We start from the raw sequence: 12,455 nt of genomic DNA on the forward strand, positions 1-12,455 counted from the left end.
TATCTTATATTTTGGAAATGTACATCCAGGATTTTTTTCTCTTTAAATTTTTTTGGGGGGCCCCAAGAGAGTGGGGCTCTAAGCTATAGCTTGTTTAGCTTATACAGTGGTACCTTGGGATGCGAACGGGATCCGGAGCCCCGTTGGCATCCTGAACAGAACATAAGACACGACTGTGCGTGTGCGGGTCGCAGCTTCCGCGCGTGACATCATTTTGACTGTCTGCGCATGCACGAGCGGCGAAACCCGGAAGTAACACGCTCCATTACTTCCGGGTCGCCACAGACCGCAACCCGAAAATACTTACCCTGAAGCGTATTTATCCTGAGGTATGACTGTATGTAAATCTGGCACCGGCCTTATCTACTGTTGGGCCCAATATTGGTCTTGTCTTCTCAATTCGCATGAGCCTGTCTTTGCATGCAGGGGAAGTCTCTAATTTAAGGTTACCAGACACCCCCATTTCCCGGGGACAGTCCCTGGATTTACAAATCAGTCCTCTGACAAAAACCTATCATTCCTATTGAAGTTGAAAAGTGTCCCCGGATTCATTGAAAAAAATCTGGTAACCTTACTCTAATTGACTGAGGGTTTGAGACCCCCCAACTAGCAGCGCCTGGTTTAGTTGACTAGTCAAATGGGCTTCCTGGGCTGTGGCCACTGTCTCATGCTGACAGCTTCTAGAAGCCGCAATGGAAGACCAGGAGAAGGCAACATGTGGCCTTTTCCAGATCAAGAAGTGCAGGCAGACTGATGGGCCACAGAGCACTGGAGAAAAACAGGAAAGAAAAAGACACATCTCTCTCGACTGCATCGCAGCTCAAGGTAAGCTCAAAATCCTGCGCCCACAGAAATGCTAAAGATAATCTAAATTGCCTTGAGAATGAAGGAGGAAAATGGAAGTCTTTTTTCTCAGGGAAGGAAACTTCGGAGAAACTGGTGGACACGTTTTGGCTCAGTGCTTATTCACATGGCTTATCATATGATTCAAAAGTAGCCACATAGATATGGCATAATACCAACTGAAATTTAATTGTTAAGTGCATACCTTTGGTCAAGGAAACCAGCCCCATTTGTGTCTATATCATCACAACGTAGTACCAGAATGGTATTGTACTGACAACAGGCTTATCATTACTATCAAAAGTGGCTGCGTGTGAGTGACCTTGGGCGAAAGAAAGTCACAGCTAATCCTCAAACTCAACTTCTGTTCCTATTAGCACAATGTTCTGAAGGTTCAGATTTCATTCTCCATTAAGGTGAATGCACTGTGGAATGGTTGCCAGGCGGAAGGGCTCTGCTAACTCCACCCACTTCCAGTTACTACTCTGTGTTCAATGGGGGCTGCCCTTGGAAACAGCTCAGAAACGTCAGCTGGTCTCCAAATGTAGCAGCCTGGTTTTTTTGTACCCTGGGTAGGTCAACAAGGCTTTTAAACTGTTTCTCTCAGAACTGCGTTAATCGAGGGTTATTTTGGCCTGGGGTCTGAAGCTCAATTTTGGACACTGTTTTTGGCATTTCCTAAGTTTTGCCAGACCAAATAAATGAAATTTGGGACATCGCCGGAGATCTTCATAGCTTTGTTTGGATTGCATTGACCTACTTTCAGTGGGGAATGTACAATGCTGTTTGCCTCAGTCTAGGTTTCTAGAGCTTGGCAAACGCTCTGAATGATACACTTTCCTAACACATTCCAAGGCCAGATTATAGCACATATTGAAGTCCCTGTTTGCACTGGCTCAGCCTCCCCAGCACTGAGCATGCCACCCCTGCAAACTTTCCCTGGGTGCCTGGATTGGACACCCAGCCTCCCTGCTGTTCTGAACAGAGCTTCTCTCTGTGAGTGAGTGTAACAGTGCCTCCCTCCTCCCACCCCCCGCTTGATGGGGGAATTGCACCATTTTGTGGTCTTGTCTTTCTTGCTGCTCTTGGTAGCCATTTTTTTGTTACGTCACATCCCTACAGCAACATTTCTGGGACCACGGCACTTCCTCAAAATTCCCAATGTGTCAACTGGCCCCCAAAAGGTTGGCAGACCTGCACAGTAGGACTGACTTCCAGGGCTGTCACCTGGTTAATGAATCTTAGCTGATTTATTAAATTGGATAGAAAGCAATACTTTTGAAGGAAAAATGCACACTTTCCTCTTTTTTATATATGATGTCCATTTAGCAGAGTGTTTCTCAACCTGTGGGTCCCCAGATGTTGTTGGACTACAACTCCCATCATTCCTAGCCAGCATGACCAGTGGTCATGGATGATGGGAGTTGTAGTCCAGCAACACCTGGGGACCCACAGTGAGTTACTGTATGCGCTGCTGAAAGGTCACTCACAACCCAACATATAAAAGGTAAAGGGACCCCTGACCATTAGGTCCAGTCATGGCCGACTCTGGGGTTGCGACACTCATATCGCTTTATTGGCCGAAGGAGCTTCCGGGTCATGTGGCCAGCATGACTAAGCCACTTCTGGCGAACCAGAGCAGCGCACGGAAACGTCGTTTACCTTTCCGCCGGAGCGGTACCTATTTATCTACTTGCACTTTGACATGCTTTCAAACTGCTAGGTTGGCAAGAGCAGGGACCAAGCAACGGGAGCTCACCCCATTGCGGGGGTTTGAACCGCCGACCTTCTGATCAGCAAGTCCTAGGCTCTGTGGTTTAACCCACAGCACCACCCGTGTCCCACAACCCAACATACTTCTGAGCAAACATGCTTGGAATAAGACTGCAAGAATGCTTTCACGAGCAACCTTCGAAACATCTTCTAGTCAACCGTACAAATCCACTTGTGAGCACCGTGACCACAAGTAGGACAGACCTGGTTTTAAAGAGCTTGTGCATTCAAAGCCAAGCAATATAAAAGTTTTTGTTCCATTTTTCAGGCAAAGGGAATGCACACACAAAACCACACACCCTTAAAAAAATATCTAAGTATAATTCCTGGGCACAGCCCAAATGTCACACAGTCTTAATCATTAATTTCAGGTTCTAGGCAGCGGATTGTCCCTGGGGCGAACCCTGAGGTGTGTCACCTTTCTTCCCACTTTCAGACACGACGCACAACTGCTCACGCTGAATGTGGAGAACAACAACAACCACCCTCCCGCGCCCAGCAAGGGCACCTCTGCGCGCCTCCCTGTGCGTAGAGGTCAAACTAAAGCCCTGCTCTTCCTGATAGATTTCGGAAGAGCTCTTCTCCATAGTGGAGGTGATGATGACTCACCGAGTGCACACATGAAGTAAACAAATAAAAAGTTAGCAGCAGCAAAGTTGGATACTTGCAAGCCTGCAAAACCCCAAGAGGTTGCGAGAGATTTGGAGAGAAGGGGAAGGAAGGAAGGAAGAGGATCCGCGCGCGTGCATGTGGAAGTTGGGCTCTCCCAACTCTGATGCGCCTGGGAGGGACCACCTGATCCCCTTGGCGGGGGTGGTGGGTGGCACCCATGCCACCTGAGTCACCCCTTTCTTCCTGCCTCCCTCCGCGTCCTCGCTCGGTCTCCATGGCGCGCGCGCAGCCCGGCCAAGTTCCTTGGAACTTCGCCTCCCTCTGACGCAAACAATCGTCGCGGGGCGCCAGCCTCTCCTCCCTCGCAGCCAATGGGAAGTTGGGGGAGCCCCGGGCGGGGGCCAATCACGGGGCGCTGGACGCTTCCCCGGTCCGGACTGACCTTCCCCGAGCCGGAGGGGATAAAAGAGCCTAGAGGAGGCAGCTGAGGTTTGGCTGCTGCTGCTGCTGCGCGGTGCTGCCTCTCCTGCGCTCCGGGAAGGGAAGCGGCGATCCAGCTCTGTGCAAGCAGCGGCGGCAGCGAGCGGAGGAGAGCGGGGAGGAGAGCGCAGGCCGCGGAGGAGCTGGCGGAGGGCCGGGCTGAGCTGCGTGCGGTTGCCGAGGGCGGAGAGCAGGAGCGAGAGGCGCAGCTCATTCATTGCAGCAGCAGCAGGAAGCCGGCTCGGCTGCAAGGAGCCGGCAAGCGGCGCCGGCGCCCACGCGCATTTCCCCCGCTCCAAGTCCGAGGCGGCATCATCGCCGGCAGCGGAGGAGAGGTAAGGAGGATTCCGCTCGGGCTTCTTTCCCGTCGAGCAGCCGCTTCCCCTCGCCTCCGAGAGGCGTCCGTCCACCCACCCACCCGCCAGTGGGGCGGGCGACCCCTTTCTCTGCAAAATCAGGAGGCGCAAGGGGAGATCTGGGGCGAAGGAGGAGAGAACTGGGGGTGCGGGTGGCGAAGATGGAGATCTGGGAAGAGGAGGGAGGGAGGGGCTCCTCGAAATGATGCGGGGGAATCGTAGAATTGTCAAGCTTTAAGGGACCCTCAAGGATCAACTAGTCCAGCCCCCTTCAATGCAGGAATCCAGGACAGATGGCCGTCCAACCTCTGCTTAAAAGCCTCCAAGGAAGAAAGAAGGAGAGTTTGGGGGGCGGGGAGCTGCAGAGCCTGGGGTTGTGAGGAGCTTTCCATTCTGCTCTGAAGCCTTGGCCTCGCAGATCGTTCCCCTAAAAGTAATAAGGTCCTCTTCAGAATGCCATGGGGCAGGAGAGAGAATTTGCCAAGCAAGGAGGGGAGCAGGACTCCTGAGCTTGGAGGTGAGGAGAGGTGGAGGGTCTGGAGAGGGGAGCCTGGGCTTGTGTTGGGAGAAAGGTGAAGGCAGCGAGGAGGAGGTGGCTGGAGAAGGTGGGGAGATACTAGATCACGGGGCTGCAGCATCTGGAAAGACGAAGGTGTGGCATTTCATTGGTCTGAAATGGGGAAGGCTGTAGCTCGGTGGCAGAGCATCTGCCCGGCATGCAGAACGTCGCTGGTTCAATCCCCAACATCTTCAGAGACACCCTCCCTGAAACCCTGGAGCTCCACTGCCAGTCAGTGTGGACAGTACTGAGCTAGATGGACCAAGCAGCTGCCTCACACTGAAAGCACTTTGGACCCCTCAAAATGACCGAACTGGCCAAGAGAGAGTGCGCGTTGAGTGAGTTTTTGTGGTAAATCGCACAACTCAAACCATGTTCACCTCAGCTGCCAGAATGCAACCAGATTTGGCAGCGGGGTGAGGCTGGCGGTGTGGCAGCTTCATAGTTGGGTGCAGTCGCACACCCAGTTCACTGCACACTGTATTTTTGCATAGCTACACAGCTGGGGTTCTCAGGGACGCCAGTTTGTTCATGTGAACTGAGGCTCCTGTCACGGGCCTGCCAACTGATTCACTGTGACACCTCCTCATAGTTTGTCCCTTCCGACCAACGACCGAGGTGACAGTCTCAGTTGTTTCATAGCAAGCTTCTCTGAGCCAGGAAGCGAGTACCTTTCAACTTCTCAGCAAGTGCCAGTATGACAGAAAACATTGTTTCTGAGTTGGCTTGCAGAGTTCCCTCATCTCAGGGGTATCAATAGGAAGAGAGAGACGCAGCAGTGACAACAGCGTGTTTTGATAGTCCTCCTGAGCTGGGCTCAGAAGATGCCGGAAAGGAGAATATCCTTCTAAAAAGCAACAACTTTTGCCCCATTAGGTGCTTGGGAAACCCACCAGCTCCAAAGCCTGTAAGGCAGTCCTTTTCCAAACTCCGGTGGTCAGTTGAGCCTAGCTCACAGTGTTGTTGTTGGGGTTTAAATGAGGAGAACCATGGATATGGCACCTTGAGCTCAATAAACAAAAAGGTGGGATATAAATTTAATAATAAATAAATATATTTTTAAAAGTTGTCTTCCAGGGAGCCTCCCCCACCCCTGCACTCACTCCACAAACTTTGGCATCATCTCCTGCACACACACACACACACATACACAGCAATCCAATACAATGGGAGAGCACTGGGTTGTTGTCAAGAGTTGCTACAAGGAAGAAAATAAATAAATCGGAAGTCACATTACTGCATGAGTTATCCTGATTGGGAATCTGGGGGTGCAGAGGGAGCATAGGGAAGATTTGTAGTTTGCTACCTTTCTGAATTTTAAATCTGCACAAATTCTGGGTTTCGGGTGCATGGAGCTGGAGCAGCCCATTGAGGTTCCACGAAGAAAGAGTAGCAAACGAAGCTGCCTTATACCATAGAATTGTAGAGTTGGGATGCCAAGAGTCATCAACCAGTGTGGTGTAGTGGTTAAGAGTGGTGGACTCGTAATCTGGTGAACCGGGTTTGCATCTCCGCTCCTCCACATGCAGCTGCTGGGTGACCTTGGGCTAGTCACACTTCTCTGAAGTCTCTCAGCCCCACTCGCCTCACAGAGTGTTTGTTGTGGGGGAGGAAGGGAAAGGAGCTTGTTAGCCGCTTGGAGACTTCTTAGGGCAGTGATAAAGCAGGATATCAAATCCAAACTCTTCTTCAAGTCCAAGCTCCTGCTAAGCAGGAATATAAACTGAAGCCTCCATGACAGATGGCCATCCAATCTCTGCTTTAAAAAACTCCCAAGGAAGGAAGAGTCCAAATTAAAACATTGGTTTATCTAGCTCAGTATTGCCTACACTGGTTCGGTGGCAGACAATACAGCTCATCTGTTGTCTACACACTGCCTGGTAGCAGCTCTCTAGCAGCTCTCTAGCTTTCAGACATTTCCAATATGGCCTGGTTTTGGATTGAACCCAAGACTATTTTGCATGCATGTTCTGCCACTGAGCCACAGCCCTTCCGCCAATTTGCTTCACCATGTCAAGAACTGCGGTTCTGAAGCTCATATCGTTCCAAGAGCTTCAGTTGTAATTCTCGTTCAGTCTTTGACGTGCTGTTTATGCCTCAAACTTTGACTTTCATAACCTATCTTTTGCCTCTTTGGGGGTCAAAGCAAGCTGATCTCCTCCCACTATTTTCGTGCTAATAATAATAATAATAATAATAATAATAATAATAATAATAATAATAATTTATTATTTGTACCCTGCCCATCTGGCTGGGTTTCCCCAGCCACTCTGGGCAGCTTCCATAGAAGCCAAAAAACACTAAAATATCACACATTAAAAACTTCCCTGAAGATGTCTTCTGAATGTCAGGTAGTTGTTTATCGCTTTGACATCTGATGGGAGGGCGTTCCACAGGGTGGGCGCCACTACCGAGAAGGCCCTCTGCCTGGTTCCCTGTAGCTTTGCTTCTCGCAATGAGGGAACCGCCAGAAGGCCCTCGGCGCTGGACCTCAGCTTCCGGGCAGAACGATTGGGGTGGAGACGCTGCTTCAGGTATACTGGGCCGAGGCCGTTTAGGGCTTTAAAGGTCAACACCAGCACTTTGAATTGTGCTCGGAAACGTACTGGGAGCCAATGTAGGTCTTTCAAGACCGGTGTTATGTGGTCTTGGCGGCCGCCCCCAGTCACCAGTCTAGCTGCCGCATTCTGGATTAGTTGTAGTTTCCGAGTCACCTTCAAAGGTAGCCCCACGTAGAGCACATTGCAGTAGTCCAAGCGGGAGATAACTTAATGATAAATGCCTGCTCAACAGAGTTTGGCGCAATCTAAGGATGTTGCAAGGCATGCTCTTCATTCTGTTACACCAGGAACTTCCAGTCAATGAATTTGACGTTGGTCACATTTACACATGATACCTTTATGGCACTTTGAGCAGTCTTGGCTTCCCCCAAAGAACTCTGGGAGCTGTAGTTTGTTATGGGTGCTACAATTCCCATAGTTCCCTGGGAAGAAGGATTCACTGTTAAACCACTCTTATTTCCTAACATTTCTCAACACCTTTCACAAGCTACAGCTCCCCAAATTATTCAGGGGAAACCATGGTGATTTGAAGTGGTATCACAGTCCTTTAAATGGGTGGTGTGAAAGTGACCATAGATACCATATTTTTCACTCTATAAGATGCCCCAGACCATAAGACGCACCTAGTTTTTGGAGGAGGAAAACAAGAAAAAAAATACAGTGGTGCCCCGCAAGACGAACGCCTCGCAAGACGGAAAACCCGCTAGACGAAAGGGTTTTCCGTTTTGGAGGCGCTTCGCAAAACGAATTTCCCTATGGGGTTGCTTCGCAAGACGAAAAAATCTTGCGCATCCCCGCGGGTTTTTTCCGCTCCCCCCCCCTTTTCCTAAGCCGCTAAGCCGCCTATCAGCTGTTCCGCTGATAACCCGCTTAACAGCTGATCACGAAAAGCCGCTAGACCGCTGTAGCGCTAATCCGCTAAGCTGTCAATGGGCTTGCTTCGCAAGACGAAAAAACCGCTAGACGAAGAGAATCGCGGAACAGATTCTTTTCGTCTTGCGAGGCACCACTGTATTCTGAATCTCAGAAGCCAGAACAGCAAGAGGGATCGCTGCGCAGTGAAAGCAGCAATCCCTCTTGCTGTTCTGGCTTCTGTGATAGCTGCGCAGCCTGCATTCGCTCCATAAGACGCATACACATTTCCCCTTACTTTTTAGGAGGGAAAAAGTTAGTCTTATAGAGCAAAAAATACAGTAGCTTTGTAAGTTAAATCAAAATAGATGTCATGTGGCTTTGGGGGGGGGGGTAATATTCCTTATCCTATCCTAGGAAACCTCAAGGGCAATGGCCCTGAACAGATCTTTGCCTACAAGTTGTTTAGATTCCAGGTGTCCGGTAAAAGCTAACTTTGCAGTTTTCAGTTTCACCTGCCTTAAGGGAAGTTGTTTGCAGTCCGGACCAGATTTAAGCTGCCCTGTTTGTTCAACCAGCTCTTCCCTCCCCGTTTTATTATATTTTTTAAAAAGGGACATGGGGTAGTGGGGGGAGGAGAGGAAAGTTAATTGCTAACTGTTGTGCTGAAAATCAGGAGGCACAAGAGGTGAAAGGATGAGGGGAGAAGTGTCCGTACTCCTTGCAGACTTTGTTGGGGGCTTAGGCAATTATTATCTAGAGCTGCTTAAGATTCTGCTGCAGAATGGAGGACATTGCAGACAGTGGCTAAATCAGCCAGAGGGTTTGGTGGGATGCACAAGTCCTGTGATCTTCAGATAGAGGGCGGCATACAAATTTAATAAATAAAATAGCATAAAATTAAAAGTCCACTGTGATGTGGGAGGTGGGGAGGAAGGTTGAGGAGTTAGTGGAGGGAAAGAGAAGGCTCTCTGGACATCAACATTTAAAAAACCCCTGTAATTATTTAATTTTGAATTGATATCCCACCTTTTTGTCCATTGAGTTCAAGCTGGCATATACGTGGTTCTCCTCTTTCCTCATTTAACCCCCACAACAACCCTGTGAGGTAGGATAGACTGAGAGCAACTGGCCCAAGGTGGCCAAGTGAAGTTCACAGCTGGGTGGGGATTTGAACCCTCGTCGCCCAGGTTCTAGTCCAGCACTCTAACCACTGTGCCACATCTACTTAGGATTGCAGCCCTGCCATAGAGTAATGCTTAATTACTTTTATAATTTAGAGCAGGCATAGGCAAACTCCAGCCCTCCAGATGTTTGGGACTACAATTTCCATCACCCCTGACCAGTGGTCCTGTTAGCTAGGGATGATGGGAATTGTAGTCCCAAACATCTGGAGGGCCGGAGTTTGCCTATGCCTGATTTAGAGACTCCATCGCATGGCAGAGCTTTTATGCTAGCTTGTCTAAATGCATTCCCCTCATCTATATTGTTTGGAAGGTTTCAAAAAAATCCTCTCCCAGAACAGATTTTGTTCCTGTAATGAGAAAACACCAGATACAATGCACCACATAATTTTGGGTTGCCCTCTTCTCAACACCCATCAGAGATCTCCTAGTGACTCCCTTACAGCTCAAAATATCAATTTGCAGAGAGTCTGTAATCCGATATTTGTTGAGGGATGATACTCCCGAAACTATCAAGATAGTCTCGTGATACTTAGCCGAGATTTCTAAAGCTAAATCTAAAGTTGCCTGATTTATTCAATGGTGGTTATCTAGTCTTTTTATTGTATGTGTTTGAATTATCAGTGTATTTGGATGACTTTGTATGATTTTACTGTTTTAGCTTATGCCAATAAAGGCTAGTTACAACTAAGTTACAACAACACCGCTCCACGCTGGGTGGTGCTGGAAGGAACATAGGAAGCTGCCTTTGGTTGTGGCCCTTGGTCCATCTAGCTCAATATTGTCTGATCTACTGAGCCAGGTGGACCAATGGCCTGGCAGCTTTCTATAGTCCCGCGAAGTCACTGGTAAGACTACTTTTGCTCTCAGAAAGCCTTCTTTAGGAGTTGAAGGTGCCTTTGGCTTGGCCATACGGTTTGGGTACTGTACAGGTATTTTGAGAACGCGTGTTTCTGAACTACACAGAGTTGCTTGATGAAAGCACATGGATAAATACCATTATACTCAGTGGGGAGGGGGGGACTTAGTGTTAGTTATAATAATTTTTATTTGTATCCCGCCCATCTCCCAGCCACTCTGGGCAGCTTCCAACAAATATAAAAGCTTAATGAAACATCAAACATTAACAGCTTCCCTATAGAGGGCTGCCTGCAGATGTCTTCTAAAGGTTCTGTCAACACCAACACTTTGAAATGTGCTTGGAAATGTACTGGGAGCCAGTATAGATCCTTCAAGACCGGTGTTATATGCTCACGGAAGCCACTCCCAGTCACCAGCCTGGCAGCCACGTTCTGGATTAATTGTAGTTTCCGAGTCACCTTCAAAAGTAGCCCCACGTAGAGCGCATTGCGGTAGTCCAAGCAGGAGATAACCAGCGCGTGTCATAAGGGCCAAACAACACATTATGGGAGAGTTCTGCGGCTAGAACTCCTGTTTCTCAAAAAAAACCAGATCATAAAAAACTGAGCAGTGTCAATCTCCTGATGTTTTTGTCTTTATTTTATTGCAGCTGGGCGTGGGGGTCTGAATTTGAACGAACTATAGCACTGGGGAATTAAGGTGTTTTGATACACACACCCCCATGATGTTTTCCTGGTCCAAATTGCCTCGCTCCCCAAACTGCAGTTAACTTTGCAAGATTGCGGGGGCACGAAGTAAAACACACGCTAAATTGGGAATAGCCAAAGCGGCGCATTTCAGGTGTTGTTGGGCTGGAGTTCCCATCATCCACGACCGGTGGCCTTTGTGTGCATGCACAACTTTTGTGTCAAAGAGCACCCTCTGATAAGAATTGTACGATGGGCTCAGAGGGGCGACGTCTGAGTGGGCAGCAGTGTGCTTGTGTGTCTTAATCATTGTGCTTCTTCCTTTCCCAGCGTTCTCACCTCTCTTGGGCCTTCATGAAGAAACGGCTTGGTAGACCATTGGGAAGCCACCTTCCTTGACGCGCCACCCCAGCGATGCCCTGGAACATAAAATGGCTGAGCAGCTACAGCAGCCACAGCTCCCAGTCCCAGAAGCAATGCAAGAAGTCCTCCTTTGCCTTCTACCAAGCGGTGAGGGACCAGCTGCCCGTGTGGCTGTTGGAGGACATGAGGCGCATGGAGGCCTTCCACTGGCAGGAAGGGGGCAAAGTCAGCACCTACTCCCCTTCCGAGGCCCTCCTCTACGCCCTGGTGCATAACCACCAGCCTTACGCCCGCTACCTGCTGGGCAACTTCCCTCAGAGCGCCCTGGCTATCCCCAGCCTTCACTTCAGCTGCTGCCATTCCTCTGCTCCTCACTTGGCCATGGCTGTGCGCTACAACCGCGTCCACATCCTTCTGGAGATCCTGAAGGCCATCAGAGACTTCCCGGCGAGCGAGCGGGCCAGCTATTTGGACCGCAGAGGGTGCAGCCGAGTGGAAGGAGGCAAGACCGCCCTCCACGTGGCTTGCGAGCTGGTGAGGCCCGAGTGTTTGCTGCTGCTGCTGGGCCACGGGGCCTCGCCCTGCCTTGTTGACTGCACGGGGAACACGCCCTTGGACCTCCTCCTGCAGCAGATCTGGGAGAGTCCGGCCTCGAACCTGCGCACCAAGCTGCTTCTCCTGGACTCCCTGTTCCTCTTTGTGCCTCGGGGCTCCCACTGTGCCATGAAGCAGCAGCTGCTGCAGGACTCTGAGCAATGGCAGGACCTGCTGGGGAAGCCCAGGTTCCAGTGGCTGGCGGGCTTAGCGCCTCCCTCCCTCTTTGTGAGTTCCATGCAAGTCTTAATCGGGACCATTACGCCAGATCAGTTCCCAGAGGCGCTGGACGACCTGCCTTTGCCACACTTCCTGAAGCCCTTGGACCTGAAACTGAAGAGTTAAGAACTTCCCCCCCGGGACGTCCTTCCTTCGCAGTTCCCGCTTGCGTGATGAAAATAGGGCTCTCGGCTCTTGCACGGAGAGCCGGTGTGTTTAATATAAAAACTGTGGGAGCGGGAGAAGCATTTGTTTTCATTAGAATTTGTTTTTTTAAAAGCCCTGACTGTGGTGTTGTCTTTTATTTGAATGTGGTGGAATACCTGCAGAGCGTTTGAGAGGAAATGTTTTGCTTGATGGTGCTGTGCAGATATTAAAAGCAAGCCTTGGTTCTCCAAATGCTGTTGGACTCAATGGCCAAGGGCTATGAGAATTGGAGTCTAGCAGTATTTGGAAGGCTACAGGCTCCTCGTGCGTGTCTGAAAATGCAACGTCGGTGTTCAGAGCTTTGG

The 12,455-nt window shown here is 49.8% G+C and overlaps 1 protein-coding gene across 1 annotated transcript; it reads left to right on the forward strand.

The window, feature by feature from the left end:
* The first annotated feature begins 3,732 nt into the window (after positions 1–3,732).
* ANKRD9 (ankyrin repeat domain 9) lies at positions 3,733–12,222 on the forward strand. The gene is made up of 2 exons (XM_028705662.2): positions 3,733–4,043; positions 11,098–12,222. Exon 2 carries the CDS (start codon positions 11,182–11,184, stop codon positions 12,067–12,069), a length of 888 nt encoding a protein of 295 aa, XP_028561495.2. The 5' UTR covers positions 3,733–4,043; positions 11,098–11,181; the 3' UTR covers positions 12,070–12,222.
* The last annotated feature ends 233 nt before the right edge of the window (positions 12,223–12,455 follow it).

This window comes from Podarcis muralis, chromosome 1 (genome assembly GCF_964188315.1).
Source record: "Podarcis muralis chromosome 1, rPodMur119.hap1.1, whole genome shotgun sequence".
In the NCBI taxonomy this organism is placed as follows: domain Eukaryota; kingdom Metazoa; phylum Chordata; class Lepidosauria; order Squamata; family Lacertidae; genus Podarcis; species Podarcis muralis.

Excerpts from the sequence above, each read along its gene's own strand:
- ANKRD9 (XM_028705662.2), top strand. The coding sequence starts at position 11,182 with ATGCCCTGGAACATAAAATGGCTGAGCAGCTACAGCAGCCACAGCTCC.